This window comes from Poecilia reticulata, chromosome 5 (assembly GCF_904066995.2).
Source record: "Poecilia reticulata chromosome 5, P_reticulata-male-v2, whole genome shotgun sequence".
In the NCBI taxonomy this organism is placed as follows: Eukaryota; Metazoa; Chordata; class Actinopteri; order Cyprinodontiformes; family Poeciliidae; genus Poecilia; species Poecilia reticulata.
The window spans coordinates 10,390,395-10,407,604 of NC_088834.1; the positions used below are offsets into that span (position 1 = coordinate 10,390,395).

At 36.2% G+C, this 17,210-nt stretch overlaps 1 protein-coding gene across 13 annotated transcripts in view; it reads right to left on the reverse strand.

Annotated features, from left to right (window-relative positions):
- The window catches only part of r3hdm2 (R3H domain containing 2), a 50,573-nt gene that overhangs the window by 13,367 nt on the left and 19,996 nt on the right, over window positions 1-17,210 (reverse strand). For 5 of the 13 annotated variants that reach the window (XM_017304911.2, XM_017304914.2, XM_017304910.2 and 2 more), the window contains 13 exons: window positions 12,845-12,989; window positions 11,382-11,541; window positions 11,050-11,269; window positions 10,418-10,462; window positions 9,448-9,534; window positions 9,176-9,299; window positions 8,612-8,690; window positions 7,930-7,989; window positions 7,140-7,280; window positions 6,666-6,774; window positions 5,855-5,950; window positions 4,684-4,733; window positions 3,272-3,325 (listed from right to left, as the gene is read on the reverse strand). In XM_017304911.2, the coding sequence (XP_017160400.1) occupies window positions 3,272-3,325; window positions 4,684-4,733; window positions 5,855-5,950; window positions 6,666-6,774; window positions 7,140-7,280; window positions 7,930-7,989; window positions 8,612-8,690; window positions 9,176-9,299; window positions 9,448-9,534; window positions 10,418-10,462; window positions 11,050-11,208 (1,004 nt within the window). In that variant the 5' untranslated portion in view covers window positions 11,209-11,269; window positions 11,382-11,541; window positions 12,845-12,989. The remainder of the gene's footprint in view (window positions 1-3,271; window positions 3,326-4,683; window positions 4,734-5,854; window positions 5,951-6,665; window positions 6,775-7,139; window positions 7,281-7,929; window positions 7,990-8,611; window positions 8,691-9,175; window positions 9,300-9,447; window positions 9,535-10,417; window positions 10,463-11,049; window positions 11,270-11,381; window positions 11,542-12,844; window positions 12,990-17,210) is intronic. The other 8 variants (XM_081607001.1, XM_008408457.2, XM_017304915.2 and 5 more) reach the window with 5 other exon arrangements.

Here is a 17,210-nt window from a genome sequence, read left to right on the forward strand (position 1 = left end):
TTACTGTTAATTAGTCCGAGTATTTGACCTGTTTTATCTCAAGCACACCTGGTGCACCTAATCAAATCCTTGATTGTTTGTTTGAATCAAGGGTGCTTGAAACCATATCTGATTAACAAAGTGCCCCTATGAACAATTCTACAATAGTGACTGAAAAGAAAATTTAATGTTGAATTGTTTTTCTAAAAACCCTTATCTTATTTAGCTAACCTTATTAAATTAAATTTTATTTTAAATTAAACCTTATTTTAAATTAAATTAAACCTTATTTAGCTAACCTTATTAAATTATTGTGCAATATGTTTATTGCAAACACCTATTATTTGCAGGTGCAGAATAATATTACATGCAACTGTATAGGGTTAAAGGAGAGATGTACTATATAACAAAGGAGGATGTGTTCTTGGAGTATTTGAAAGAGGTGTGTGGGTAGAAGTAGACACAAAAGAAGAAAGATAGGCAAGAAGAAGAGCAGAGTAAGGTCATCAGCAGCTAGGAAGGATACAGTTTGACAAGCCTCAAATAGAACATTCAACAAAGATGCATATTGGCTGGTTTTGTATAACCAAAGTACAGACACAGGCAACATATCAAAAGCAAATTATTTTTGGTTTTCAAGTACACAACCACACACACATTCCCACAAACAAACCCACTCATGGGTAGAACAAGCATGCAGGGGGAAAAGATGCTTCAATATCAACCAGGTGTTACTCGGGTGAGGAGATGAGAAAGTTTCACAATTTCAACTCACAACAAAGCAAACCATGTAATACTATGGGCACGGTTTATATCAAAGATCTTATGAATGAAATGAACACCATCAAAAGTTGCTAAATACAAGGAAAGAAAAAACAAAACAAAAAATCATGCCCTCTTCGAGTAATAGCAAATGAGACAAACATCAAAATTTTAACACAAAATGTACAAACAGTATAATGTTAAGAAGTAAATGTGCATCAACATTCAGACTCACACACACCACCTACAAGATGAGCACTCGGTATTTTTACTCTCTGCCAACCTATTATGATATGAAACTGTCACTCTGGTAATGGCCACATTATATGTGCAACCTGTACTCAACAGCATCCTGCCCATCAAAAATAACAATTCTGCAATTTTCAAATAAAATAAAATTTGAACTGTCAACACTTGTCATCTTTGTATGTATTGTCATCTTAGAGGTAAAACAGTGATGAAATTTGATTATTTATGTAGAAGGGAAAATTATAAATTTTTTAAAGGACTTGCAACTTTGTTTATGGTAGAACTGATTCAGATTATGAAACCCTACTGAACAGCAAGTAGTTTTTAATGTGGCTCATGAATATTTCAGAAAGACTAATTAATGGAGGAACTATTTTGAGGCTGTGTGCTGCTCAACCTCTTAAGGAAGGGTGAGTGCATTGACGCTCTGAACAGGCTGGAACACACTGGTTTCACGCTGCAAACAAAGACGATGCCAGGATTAGCAAAAGAAGAGAGCAGAAGGGATTCTGCTGTTGATCACATGAGATTTGATCTCAATTTCTCACGCCAGCAAACCTCTCACATGTAAACAGAATAGCAGGTAAAACCATCAGTGGACGACTGAATGTGATGATAAATATGATGTCAAATTAACCGAAGCACTGTTTAATCTGCAAAAGCCTGTTCTTACAATACAAAATATTTAAGATGGCATGTTAGACGTTGAAGTTACCTTGGGCAACAAAGTTAAAAAGCAGGTAAAGAACAAGAAGTATTCAACAAAGAACTGAAGTGTTTGAAGGTCTGTGAATGAAAAAATAATTACTACTATACTGCTTACCCATCATTGTTACAATGCTATAGATGACATTTGGAGAAGATAATCTGTACCGTCTAGCTGATGCTTACACAGATCACAAGCTAGATCTTCATAGCATCATAAAAGGATGAAAAATAAGACGTTCTGATCAGATGCAAGTAGAAACACTGCTTAGTAAAGAAATGTTAATTTCACTCAACAGTTCCACTATAACCCCACTAGAAACCAGCTGTTACAGCTACTTATAAATTGCCAGGTTTGTGACGCTTCAATGGTCTGCAATGATTGCAACCAATCATTGCAGACCATTTAAAAAAAAAAAAGTTAATCAGACAACGTGATTTGCAAGAAATTGTCTTTTCTCTAGAAGCTTTACATTGCACATCAATACATGTGGGCCCAAGATGGAAGAATATTTTGTCCACTTTAGCCTAAAACAGTCCAAGTTAAACTTTCTGGACCATCTCCGACACAAGTGAATTACATGTGACGGCAATTCTAATGAATGTGACAGACTGGGAGAAAATTTTGACAGCGTAAAAAGTGTATGAGCATCCTGAAGTTTGATTACGACTACAACTTATGTCCAATTTAGAAGATTACAACTGATCAGAGCAAGATTAATGGAACTTTGAAGAAAACAAAACAAAACTATATTTAAAAAGACAACCCCAAAAAAAAAAAAAGACAAAGCCTTAAAACTGTCTGGCCAGAGTACTAAGATGGAGGCTGAATGGTTGCACTGTGTGAATGACTGGCTCTCTGAATGAGAATTAAGGTGGGACAGATGTGTGTGCACAACAAAGAAACAGCATCTCTCTGGACATTGTTCAATGTGAAAAAGACATTATAAACTATAAATCATAAATGATCTTGCTTTGTTGATTGAATTAATTCACTTCAGAAAGTTACGCTTTCCCCATGTTGGCACCTGCAGAAAAGTGGTCAATGGCTTTTAAGGATGTTTTACATTTGTTTGGTCTAATAATCCTACAGAAAATAAATCTAAGATTTTACCTTTTGTTGATATTAAATGGAATAAACTTTGACCCATTAATAAAATTAGCACATCTCAAATTTTAAAAATAAAATTGTTAATGTTAAAAAACATAATTGATTCTTCTCGATTTTAATGTTATTTTAACATCATGTTAATTTCCAAACAAGTTTTCTGTTGGGTAACATTTTGATAATTACACAGCTAAATCAACCACAAAACAAGCAGATCACTGTGAAATTGATGTGGATACTTTTCCATTACAGTGTAGCTGATGGTGGAAGGGTGGAAGGGTGAGTAGATCAGTTTCCAGTGAAACCACAAAGCAGCCATGCATCCACGGTGCAATGCTAACGTAGCCATTTATCAGCCCAGTACGCCAAGCAAAGATAATAATCACCACAGGTCACCAATGTCATCACCAGACCACTTTCAAAAAATGGGCATGGCAACACACTAGTGAGTCAGCAGCTCCCCAATACCTAAAGATCTGTCTCCTCTTTTGAGAGCTAGAGCAGTAGCCCTCAGTGGAAAGTCTGTTGGGGTTAACATTAGGAGAAAATGCTCAGGTTACAAGTCTGAATAGGAGGACAGGAAATGGCTTAAAGAAAAGGAAAGGTAGGAACAGTAAAAAAAAAAAAACCTCGAGAAGAAAGGGTGAAATGCACACAAGACAAAAATTCAACTCATGAGAAGCCCACGCTGCTTCTTTGTCTCACTCTCAGCAAATTAGGCCCTCATCTACCAAACTAAATGTTAAGAGACTAACTGCTGGGTGACCTAACTCATTAGTAAAAACTGCAAAATTACTAAAACTTAGCTTTACAGAAAGGGTAATAAACCTGTGTGTCATAATAAATAACATAGTAGTTAATATAAGTAAAAATAAACATCTTTAAACAAGTTATTTCATAGATTCTCATTAAAGAAAATACTACTAAGACAGTGGTTCTTAACCTGGGTTCGATCGAACCCCAGGGGTTCGATGAGTCGGTCTCAGGGGTTCGGCGGAGCCTCTGCAGCGGAGGTAAAGACACACTTGTGTAAAGTCGTGATGACGCCCCACTTTGCTATCACTTGCTGCAGAGGATCACGTTACATTGCTGAGCCAATCAGAGCTGCGGAGGAGCACTGTTTGAAGGACTTCCACTCTCAGCATGGATTTGAACTTGTGTCTTTAATTACGTCAGCAAAACTCACCATTTTTACCAAATTCTGTAGCTTTCAGTGTACTTCTAAATCTGCTCCTTAGTCGCATCTTTTCGGGTTTGCTACTGTCTCTAGTGCTGTGGGTGTGGTAACACAATTAATATAATTACATTACTAAATCAGAATACCGCAAAGTCTTTATTATTTATTATTCATTCTCTTAAGAATGTAGAGCTAATTAAATGATCTAAACAAGACCTTAAAGTGGTTCCAGTTTCTCTCGATGGCCAACCTGTTGAAACTGTGGCAAATTTTAAATACCTTGGGTTGTTCCTGGACAGTCAGCTCAACTTTGCTGAAAACACCGACTATATTTTGAAGAACTGTTCTCAGAGACTCTACCTTTTAAGAAGATTTAGTGTTCTTGGGGTGACCCGACTAGACTTTAGTTGGGTCACCCCTATGTCTTGAATTTGGGCGGGGGGGAAATCATATTTTATTTATTACTACAGAAGGGTTCAGTGAGTGCGCATATGAAAGTGGTGGGTTCGGTACCTCAAAAAAGGTTAAGAACCACTGTACTAAGACAAGTTTAGAGGAACCAATGTACAAGACTTGATTACCAATGCCTTATGATCCCCCTTATCAACTGAGAACTAAATAAGCAGTTTTAATTATGAAAGAGGTGAAAACGACAGTTATACGAAACACACACAAAGCTATCCAAGGGAAATCACCAGCTTACCTGTTGTCATTGATGTATCCATTTTGAGACGACTGCAAAAAAAAGGACACCTGCACATTATGAAATGCATAATTCTATTAGTAACACGTTCCCAGTATCATTTTGGCTTGTCAACATTTCAAAATTCAACAGTTTAGGCAACAACAAGGATTTTCCACCTAACTGATGCAAATGCTGGCTTAGCACCAGGTTTTTCCGTTTCTACAGCTGCCAGCAACAAAACATTTGTTGTATCACAACACTAAGTCTTGGCCGGTCTATAAGGAGAGAACCACTTTTTTCAGAAGATTTGAGGCAAACAATCAAATCAGATGTTGTGATATCATGGTTAAAACTCCTGAGTCAGTCTGGCTTCTAATCTGCCCAACAAACACTATTTAGAGCTGCATATGTAAATGTGGGTAACACATCCACTCATAAAAATGTTGATTAAAGAGATCGCTTGGCTGGGGATGTTCACAAATGCTGTCAAAATGGTGTATTAACTGAGCCTGAATGAGCACTAGAACAGTTTTGGTGGAAAAGCCTTAAGAAAACCCAGCAGGAGTTTCCTCCAAACCTAAGATTCAAGAACTCCTTAAAGGATAGAACTAATAATTTGTTAGCACTAGATGATTACGGTAAAATAGAAAAAGGCACAATAACTTGTTTTCCACTGTATAAAAAAAAAGAATTACTTTAATAATAAGGCCTTCAATGCCATATTTTCCCTTTCAAGACATTCTTACATAAGCCCTTTAAGTTTAGACAAAATACATAAAGTACTTTTTCTCCTCTTTTTTTTACCTGTCTGAAAGTCTCTTAAGAACAACATGTTCTGCAAAAGGTTACACAACTTTCTTTCCCTGACGTTCTGAAAGTGAAGCAATTTCAGATTGTGCCAATGTAATCATGGAATTATGACTGAAAAGCAATTACAGTGTACTTTCCTTTACATAGCACATGTAAGTTCAAATTTCTTTTTTGTATAACAATTTTTTTTCCTGATTTCCTGACTAGTCTAAAACTTACCACAATTTCATAGTTTATATAATTAAAATACCCAAGACATCTAAATCTTGACCAAATAATTGCTCAATAATTAGAATACACTCAAAAATATTCTAAGCAAATGTTGCAAACATGATATTAACATGAAATAAAAAAAGGACCGTAGAAAATAAATACTTACTTCTCGGGCAAAGATCCTGTCTCGTACCCGCTGATATTCTTCTTCTCGCTCTTCAATAGATTTGCTACGCCTCCCATCCTGCAGTGGCACACGGATCTAAAATTTGCAAAGACAAAACGTATTACAACTTAAAATGGTAAAGGCAGTGCTAATCTATCCCATGTTTGTTCACCTCGCTAAACATGTCAAAAAAAAAGAAAATGCTGAAAACAATTTGAACGATGAAATTATAGGTCCAATATTCAAATGAAGAATCTCTCTCTTTATGCAACCAGGCCTAAATAAAATTATTCCAGCTTATAGAAAAATGCTGGACCAAATTAAATAAAGCACTAATAAAAAGTACCAAATCTTGCAAAAGGTGTATGGGTAGTTTTAAACAAATGGAAAATAGTGCAGTTGTTACTTTGAAAGTGGACAAAGTATAGAACATGCTGAGATTTCATAACTTGCCAGCAGGGCAATTTTGAAACAAATGGAAGATGCTGTAGTCGTGACTCCTAAAGAGAAAGTTTAGTCGTTTGACAGCAAAGTGGAATAACTGCAAACTCCTCGTCTGCATTGCAAAAACTATTGTTCCAGAAAGTAACAGTGCTGACAAACATGCAAGTTTTCTCTTTTTCAATTCTATGACTGTATGTATCAGGATTTAAAAGAAAGAAATCAAACGAGCAAATAGAAGATTAAGCACTTTGTTTTTGCCTTGCTTTGGTGTACTTGATACCTTTTGTGACTTAATGACCACTAACAAATGTATGTCGGTATAAGAGTATGGTGATTTAAATGGATTTGGTAATGACAACTAACCAACCTGATTATCATCTTTGTCCATACTAGCATCATCTCTTTTAAGGATGAACTTCTTCTGAAAGTCCATGTTGCGTTCATCCTTGATGTGTTCAGAAAACCGTTGCTCTGGGCTGTTGGATAAAATATAATGAACAGTTATTTATTAAAGGATGCAAAATGACAGTGAACCACATTTAAGAGAAGTCAAAAGGCAAGGAACTAAGAAAAAATGTTAAAAAGCTTTATCTTGTAGAGTTGACCTTTGCCTATTCATCTATTCATGGTTCATACATTTTGTGAGTCCAAGTTACTCATCGAAAATCTGCCTAATCACAGATTTGTCCATGGCACATATCTACTATGTCCCATTATCTCCAAACTAAAATCAAAAGTATTTTGTATGCCAAACAAGATAGTAAATAAACTTCAAAACATGTCACTAAAGAAAACTTCAAAACATTTATAAAGTTTCAGTACTAAATTGTGACACACTCACATGCGAGTGTTTCCAGTCTTATTGATGATGACGGCCTTTCCTGTCTGATCTACATTGTGATCCATGCCAAAGTAGGCGGCCACACGATGCAACAGCATTCGATGATACGAAGTCATCTGAGGAAATTTCTTATACTGGTTACTGCAAGTGGAAAAAAGCATAAGTTAGTAATTGTTACATGACTTATTTGCTCTTAAGTTGAATTCTCTCTTGTTGAATGTTGAAAAAGCATAAAAAGAGAATTAAGAAGTTGGGACTTGAAATTAGGGGTAAACCGTAATAGGTAAGAATGTAACTGTGATATTATTATTGAATACTGAGGTGGCTATATCAGTAGCAAATAATGCCCATTTTCCTCCCTCAATGTGTTCTTTTCCAAAAACAACAGAATTTCAATCACTCTCTGTGAGCTGTAGCTTCTCAGTCATTAAAAATGGGTATCAAAAAAGTCAGTCAAACTGTCTTTGTTGGTATGATTGGTGTGAATGTATGGCACTCAAAATAACAGCCCATTAAATAGTGTCATCTAGGCATCACTTTCAGATGTGATAGTGGACACATTAGGGTTGTGATGATGGTCAAGATTCTCTACTGAGTAGCTCTAAAATTTAGAGCTATTTAGTCTAAATGCAAGTTATTTCTGGCACATAATGGGGATCTTGTAGACAATGGGATAATCAAGTTCAAACTCACTCGGAAGAAAAGATTAATGCACTAATGTAGCAATCTAGGAAAAAAAATATGATCTTAAGTGTAAAAACAAATTTAGTGTAATGAAAGACAGATTTACTTGTTGTCATTAATGAACTCCAGGATATCTTGTTCTAGTTTAAGCAGCATCATTCGATCCCTGGTGGGTCAAAGGGAGAAAACAAATTAGAGAATTCAGGGGGACCACAGAGTCCTCCATTTAAAATATAGTAAATTCGCCACTTAAGTTTGAGAAATCAATAAAAACAAATTATTTTGATGGTAGTTAAGAAAAAAATACCAGGAGTTTCTTTACATGAAAATTGAAGGCATTAATCTAACCACTTTATAAGAACTCTAAAGATCAACTTAGGCAAGAAAAAAATGCAGAAAAACATGCAATGAGATAATAGTATGAACATTTGCACACAACAATAGCAATTATGATTACCCTATTAGCAACAATATAATGATTTTACTACTTTGGTAAGTCTTTACACTGTACAATCTCCACACAGTAAAAAAAAAAAGAAAAAAAAGAAAAAGTGCATCAAAATATCACCATCAAATGTATTGTTATCCATGATGGAAACAGATGTGGAATTCTGTGATTACTCTAAATACTTTTTGTGTGAATATTTACAAAGTGCATAAACAACATTAGCAAATAAAATGCATTTATTTTCAATGCCTAAAGAAATAAAATTACTTTACATCCCTGATCTGTTTGTATTATTTACTATGTTTATTATAACCTTATGAGTCTTTGGTTGTACTCATACCTGGGATTGTTTTTCAGTGTGTTGACCAAAAACTCATGAACATCAATGCCTGTGGAGTCGGTGTATTCCTGACTGGAATCTATTGGAGGAAAAAAAAAAAAGAATGAATAAAAATAATTTCACTAAAAACAAACAACCAAGAAACAAAAAAACAAAAATAAAACAAGATACATTGTGAACATATGCCATATGAAGATATCTCAAGTGGCTGAAGATAAATAGACATGTTTAATGCTTTGAAAAATAGTCAGATATGTGCTAGATGTGTTCAGAATATACAGAGAGAAACACCCTCTAGAGGGCAACATTACTTCAAAACCACACTGCACAGACACACAGGTAAGCCATTTCATCTTCTGCTCCTCTCCATCTGACACTGAGGAGTCTTGCAGAGAAAGAATGCGGTGTACTATAATTGTCTTATTTGTACTTTGAAACTGTTTCAAAAGTATCTCTTAGCCCTGATGAAGAGACATTCACATTACAAAATATCCTACAATCTAAAGAAGCACAATTATGTCAGTCTCTGGTACAAACAACGACCACCATCAAACCGTGTCTTACCACGTGACAGCATCTTTCGAGGAGTCTTGTCCTTCTTCTCCTTTTCTTCATTTTCATACTCGTCCTTTGAAGACTTTTCTTCCTCTTTGTCTGATGGGCAACTGATGTGAAGCTGGATGATTTCCTTTAGACATCAACAAAAAAAAAATGCCTTTTAATATTTGTAATGAATTACAAAAAAAAGCAACAAGCAGCTCTAAACTCAGGGATGAGTTAAGAGTTAAAGACTGTGGTAACTGGTTATGTCGAAAAAAAAAACTAAAAAGTGATACCGATTCTGGGGGTCCATCGTTGGGGAAAGGACCAGATGACTCCTCGCATACTGCCAGACTCCGTACTAATTTCATTTTGGCATTAGACTGAAACAAACAAGATGAATTTGAGAAGAAATTTGATAAAATATGATAATACAAAAAACATCCAAATTGAGACAAAAATGTGTTAGAATTTTTATTTTTATTTTGCCTTTTTCTGTCAAATATTTGACATGTTTGATGCTTACAATGAGAAGAATAAAATAAACTTTCAAATACAGCACAACAATTGCCATGTGTGCAAAATCTAGAGATTTGTTGTAATAATTATTGCCTTTGTCGCCTAGTTTTTCCATTTCTGCTTCCAAAGCACCCAATATATATTCCAATGCATCATAATGCAAAAACTTGCCATAATCCTACAAAAGGCAAATTAACTCCCATAAAACATGAAAATGGAAAAGAAAGATAAAAAGAACAGTTTAATATATAAACTGATGAGAAAGTCACTGAACTATGTAGTCAGACTATAAACTGAATAGACGGTTAACCACGCACCAAGATGATGTTTTCACAATAGCTATTTAATAATATTTTAAGAACATGTATGCAGTTATCTAGTAAGCAAATTTAATTAACTGGAATTAGTATAAAAGAAAAGTGCCTAAGAAAGATGTATTAAACCAATTCCATCTGTTTTAAGAAATTATCATTCTAGTCTCAAAAGAAATTGGCTTGCTCTGCTATTTCTTCTGATTATATGAAACATTCAGTTCCAAAGCCTTACTAAGGTCAGTAGCACATTTACTGTTAACCTTCTTATCAGATTTAGGATTTTAAGCCAATGATATAATGCAAACAGTTGACTGTAGGTCAGTGGATTACAAAGCCGGAAGGATGAAAAGATATCCCATGCAGCAAATGAGCAAAAAGTCATTTCAAGCACCAGGATTATAAAGTAATATCAATTATGCTGAAATTCACTTACCTTGGCCCTTTTCCTGCCATGGCTGTGGTTAGTAGCCCGCTTCTGCTATTAAAGCAAAAGAAAAATAATACTTTAATATTAGGGTGCAATTTAAATATTCATAACAATAATGGATTCGAATTAGAAGCCAATTCAAAGATTACAGGACATTCTAGTGGCAGCATCTACACAAATATTAGGTTTTCCCTGCTCAATGTTTAAACAAAATGTTTAAACATTAAATTTGATTAAATTTGATGCCACAACCTTCTGCATCCTTATGCATCATGTAAGCAGACCTATAGCTACCAATGACATTATAGATATTTAATAATACCTTTCAAAAAGTATTAAAATGATATATATAACTTATGTGTGTACTAAAAATGAACAGCATGACAAACATTTCTGTTTACTTAGTGCCTCTGTATTGTTAAAGCACAAAAATGACAAAGATCTCTATTCAAAAACTGATTTAAAGTAGAGATCTTCCTGTCTCAGACCTCCATGCTGCTGCAGAGCTCATCACACTGTGCAGAACAGGTGCAACTTTAAAGCAGAGAAACCCGCTGAGAAACCAAGTGAATTTGAAGTGATTTTATCACTCATCAAGTGAGATACAGATGGGACTTCTTATTGTCACATCCTCTTACCTGCGCATCCTGTGGAGAGTTATCATCTGGCTCTGGCCCCTCTCCTGTCCCATCCTTGGTGCTCTGTGGTTGAGGAGAGCTTTTACCTCGACTGCAGGGCTCGATTTGTAGCCCACTCTCTCCCTCCTGCTGGATGTCTGTTGTCAGGCTCAGTGACATCTTCTTAGGGGAGGGGAGAGGGTGGGAGTGGGGAGGGGATTGGTGGAGGACCCAGGGGTGGCTATGAGAGTAAAAGCACATTTTCAGAAGAGATGTAGTTTTTTTTTTTTTTTTTTTTTTTTTACAACTGAGCACAAAGTTTTATGCTGTTCCTTGTCCTTTAAAGTAGTTACCTGTTGAAGGTACCAGGTCTATGCTGAACTTTTTACAGTGAGTGTGGGTAAGAACCACACACAGGGAGATGAAGGGAATCCACTAAGGTAGTGTACTAGGCTGGGCGACAGCAGGGGGTAAAGTGAATTCCATGGCAAGCCTTGGGTCTTGGGGTAAAGGCTGTCGGGAAACAAAAACAACAAAAAATGTAATAAACCATATGAAAGGTATAACTTAAGACAGCAAAATGGTTTTAAATGCAAAATAACTGTTTGGAGATGCACAGAGAAATCAGCTGATTTACAGCATCACGATACCAGAAAAAGAGAAAGAAGTATAATCCTGTGCTTTATTTTATTCTTTATGGTTTTCAACCTCTGCGACATGGACAATTATGGTTTTGGACATTTCAGAGCTTCAGTAAGCACCAGCCCCTCTCTTCTAGAATTTACACAGAGGCCATTTGTGTAATCCTAGCCTTGCTGATAAAAAAAAAAGAAAACTCAATTTACAATCTCAACTCAATAGTAATTTAATCTCCATTTTAAAGTGACAAAAAATCCTATTTGACAGCAACAGTGTCATGGCATCATTTTCCCTCCTATTATAATAAAATATTTGAAATGGTTTCCTTGTGTATATTTTTATAAAAATAAATTAGAATCAGTTAAAATTACTTTATGCAAGTCAAAGATTCACAAAAAACAGGAATCAGCATCAAAAGTCTTCTCATTGTTTCTCTAAATAATTTTTCCTCCACGTTTACATATTCAGAATAAAACATTTCTTATGAAAGGGATTCATTACCTTTATGGCAACAAATACAACTAGTTCATTCATTAAGTCATTCTGCAAACAATGCATTAGACACCAGAAATTTGCTATTTTCTTATGATACTATGTTTCAAACAATTTAGAAATATATTTAAGTAATTTCTAGATAAAATTGTGCTACACTGAAGACCGGCTATGATAATGAAAAATTAAACACTCAAGGTGTCAACGTATTTGAGAAAAAAAATTATTTGGAACTAAACAGTCATCTAAAGCTTTACCGCAATATTTTATTGTGTTTTACAAAAGACACCAACAAAAATAAGTATTGTGTTTTCCAATATTGTTCAAACAAATCAAATGAGATCATTTGTTGCTTTAACAATAGCACATTTCTTTAGTGAAATGTTATATAAGCTATAAACAAATGGCAACCAAATAACATTGTACAGTATTACTTTTTACTAAGGCCGAAGTGGGGTTTTTTTACATACATTTTTTTTTACATATTTTGTGAAGCTCAACTGAGATTTTTGGTTTATCAAACATTTTTGACAGTTAAGGGCCCCTTTTAGCAAACTACTAAAACACAGAGGAAACTTCTAAACAGTAATTTTCTCAAAACAGAAAAACATTTGCTGCGAGAGACATTTAGTGAGGAAATATCAACAATACATAATGAAAAACACATGAAATGAAATATATTTACAGCAGTCAGATGAATTGAAGAGGCAGCACTCTGCCAGGCCGAGTGTGAAGTGGAGGGGGGACACCAACAGGCCAGTCACCACCTTTAGAGGTCGTCTAGGGCCTCTCGTCTCTGCCTTCGGCTTACTTGCCTACAGTCTGGAGCCCTGGGCACCATGAACAGAAGAGGAAGACACGAATGACGTCATCTTTCACACACTGCGTGACTCATCGCTGCTGCTGCTGCTGCTATTTCTGGCAGGGAGGAGGACAGAGCAGCTGAGAGCTAAGAGCTTACTGGGAATGGGCTTTAAAATCAGCACAAACGCTCGCTGCTCAGTGTTTGACTTTTACAGCCTGGAAGACATGTTTTTAGAATGCTAAAATCAATCTGAGCATGAACATTTGAAAGCTGTGCTTGCAATTCTGAAAATTCACATTGGAAATAATTGAGCAAGCACCAAAAGGACAAAAAAGAGAGAATCTCAGATTACCTAAGATCCCAGTTCCACAGTCTGGAGCTGCTCTCCATTATTGGTAATAATTAGGGAAGTATAAAAAAATTTGGGAATTTAGAGAAACAATAGTTTAAACAAGTCAAAGTTTTATTCTGGGCTTACAAAGAAATTAAGGATCCAAAAACTGTCATTGCCATCATTTCAGATCCATGCAAACACAAATATTTCTAAATGACCAGACTTTGTTACATTCCACACCTTCAACTCCATTTACAAATTGTATATCAAATGGTAAGTCATTACCAACAAAAATATATCTTACAACAATAACTATGACGATTCTGGCTAAAATTACCATTATAGATTTTATATTTAATTTAAAAATAAAAATGCAATTTGGAAGACAAACTACTGAACTATAGTATAGTGCTCATTAAGAACACATTTACTGGTGATCAGTTTTACAAGTCAGTAAATTCCGGGGGGTTCAGAATTCCAGGAGGCACAAATTTAAGAATATGTTTAATGGATGACATGCGTAAACAAACCAAGGCAACAATAAATTTACCAAGATCTCTGTATTGTTTGGAATGAGGAAACCGATGAGGCAGGGATTTCCAATGTGGGAAAGACCAAGGTGATGCAGCAGCAAAGTCGTCATTATCAACAGCATCAGCAGCAACACTAGATCATTGACAACGACACCCACATTCCCCAACCTCACTTTGCTTGCAGAAATCTACCACAGCAGCACAAAAAACAGCCACACTGTAAGGTAGATCTGACTCAGTCATTCCAAAAATAGCCCTCTGTGTGTTCTGGGAGAAACAGAGAGAAGGCTTCTGAACTACCAAGCAGCGACAATTATTCATTTCAAATGTCAGTGCTTGCTTAATAACAGAGAGGAAGCAGAAAAAAATTGTAGCTCAAAACTACTAATGGGATGCTTATGAATAAACCAGCTTCTCCTCCCAGTCCTCTTATGTTTACACAGTTCTGTCATCAACACTCCATAGCTTCTTTCAACACAGACATGATGTTGCCCACTGGGTTGCCAAGGAGACGATAACGTCATTCTTAACTGCTGCCATTTGATTTGAGTGAGTAAAGTGGGGATGAACGAAAGAGTAATAATAAACAACACTGAATGCAGAGAGCACTCACCATCGCTAATACAAAGACAAACACTGACGACAGTTACACCATTTAATCCAGGTTCTTTTAACTTGAGATATTATTGTAGTTTAATGTAGCTCACTAGATATCCAGGTTATTTTACATTGCTTGGATATCTGGTGAGCTAGATATCCAGGCAATAGCAAATAGCAAAATTCTAATGAGTACAGACAACAGATTAAAGTATTTTGCTGCAGTACCAACATACATTTTCAGTAGCATTTCCAACTTATGAAAAAATATAAATCATCTGTTTAAAGCGCCATCCTATGGGTCAGTCACTTGGCACCAAACAGCAAACATCTGGACTTCATTTAGCTGCAATGACAAATTGTTTTATCCTCATTCAATCTCACTCGCTAACTAATTGTTATATTGTTAACCATCTATGGCCTTGAATTAGTGGAATGGAAAACTTGGGTTCTAATGCATTTCTTACAGTGTGTGCTGTGTAGAGAGTTAAAGAAAGCATGCAGTGCAGAAATGCATGTTTCATGTTCACATGAAACATTCAGTGAAACGAGAGTTCTCCAATAAGATTTCTGAAAACTAATGCTAAATCTCCAGTGGTTTCAAAGAATAAGACATCACAGGTAATGTGTATCCATTTATGACTGGCTGACATAGTCAATGTGTTTGATGCACGGCAATTTATGCAGCATACAATGTCTAAAATGATATCGTAAGTTGTGATATGCATCCATTAAAGACAATAAGAGTTCAAAAGTAATAAAGCAGTGTAATGTGCAGTTTATTTTAATAAGTAGGTCAATCCAAAAGCTCCAAGACATCAAGTAAAAAAGTAGTCAGTTTAAGTTTCATGTGATATGTAAATGCTTCCCAGGTGCACGCATGGGGTAAAGCAGTCACACATAAAATCTGCCTTTGGAAAAGTTCTTTTTCTAAAACATTTATATTTTAGAAAAATATTTCTATTTCTTTTTCAAATAAAAGGTTAGCTTTTTTGGCCTATAGATTGCCAAATTCTACAAATGTATGCTAAAGGTTATATCTTTCTGATTAACTATTTTTAGCGATCACCATGATACAGTTTTATGGTAAAATTACTAATTAATCCATATGCAACAACTGATGCATCAAATAAGCAGTTTGCTTCCTGCTGCCTTATGACAGGTAAACAGATGATGCACGCTGTGGTCAGGTTTCCTACTCTGCCTCTTTGCATCAAGTTACCACTATAAAATCACAGCAGCCCCAGAGCTGAAGTTTGGTAAAAGAAAGAAAGAGTAATGACAATGGTCAACACTGCGGTAGTAAGCAGCCACACCGAATCTGATAGTGGGCTAAGCAAAATAAAGTATATCACAAGGTTTCTTGTCAAGACCAACTGTCAAACAAGGACAACATCTCAAATAGTTTACACTTGCAGAAATAAAAGGTAAAGTCCCTTCTCCACAGCTGCTGAGAAGTGTGGAGAGATTATTTTATATAGTCCTAAAACCCAAACAGACTTTCAATCCAAGACATTTTAATTCTCTCTCTAAACAACTTTAAGACTGTAAAACAACATAAGAATAAACTTACATAGTACTGCAAGAAAACAAATACCACATTGTTTTTTTTTCCTGGACATATGCCTGATTAGCATTTTTTAATTAACAGACACATTGTAAATGAAGACTATTAATTATACTTACGGGCAGCACTTGATACACTTGATACTCAGCTCAAGTCATTTAATTCACCCAACTACCTAAAAATGTCTGCAATGAAGAATCATGCCTCTGTTTTTGGTGGAAACTGAATGAGAGATGAATAAAATGGTGAATGGAGGTGCAAAGCAGGAGGGAGCATGCACGTACAAACCCAAAGAAGGAAGTGGGAGACACACAGGCAACTCGACCCAATTCAGCTCGTCTGTATTCAGCTGCGCACCTCGCCCATTTGACGTCAGAGAGAACTCATTTTACTCAAGGCAGTAAGGTTATGTCTTCACCGAGTGGAGGCTGAACCGTGTGGGGGTGTGTGTGTGTGTGTGTGTGGGAGGGTTAGGGGGTGACGGGAGAGTTTGTGCAAGCTCAGTGCCTGCACATATCATATATCAGCAGCCCTCACAGTGTTTGCGCACCAGTGCTTGTCTGTGTCAGAGAGGATTCCCCTTTGCGTTGGTTGCAGTTTCACACAGGGCGGGGAGGAGGGGGCTGGCAGAGAACGAGGGACTGTAAAGGAAAAACCCACGGAGAATTGTAATTTAACAACGTCTCTGCTTCCCTTGCATAAGATTTAGCTAGATACGACAGTATTGACACCGAGATACCCGTTTTTATCAATGAAAGTTTTAAAAAGCTAGTGCATCAATGGATGACTGAAAGCGATAGTAGGTTAAAGAACACCAGCAACAAACACACAAAGACAGATGAGGGAATCACGAACTGTCAAACGCAGAGGAAGAAAGGGTTTCTGCTCTTTAATCTGTCTCTTTACTTCTACTTGCCACTCAATCTTCTTTTTTCCTCTTGGTTATGAGGATACCCCCATCCTTCCACGCTGAACTCAAACATCAATATCTTACTTGTTAAACCCGCCTCTAAAAGTTACCTTTCTCTCCCTCTTTCGTCATCTTTTGAAGTATTTTCTTAAATTGTCGGGTTTGCTGCTGACGCCATCCTCCTCCACTCAGCCAACCCACTCAGTCCTGTGGGACGAGCTATGAGTCATTCTCTCCTTCTTTCCCTTCCCTCCCTCCCTAGTTACCTACCAGCCTACCTTTCTACTGCACATCTCTTCTGTTTC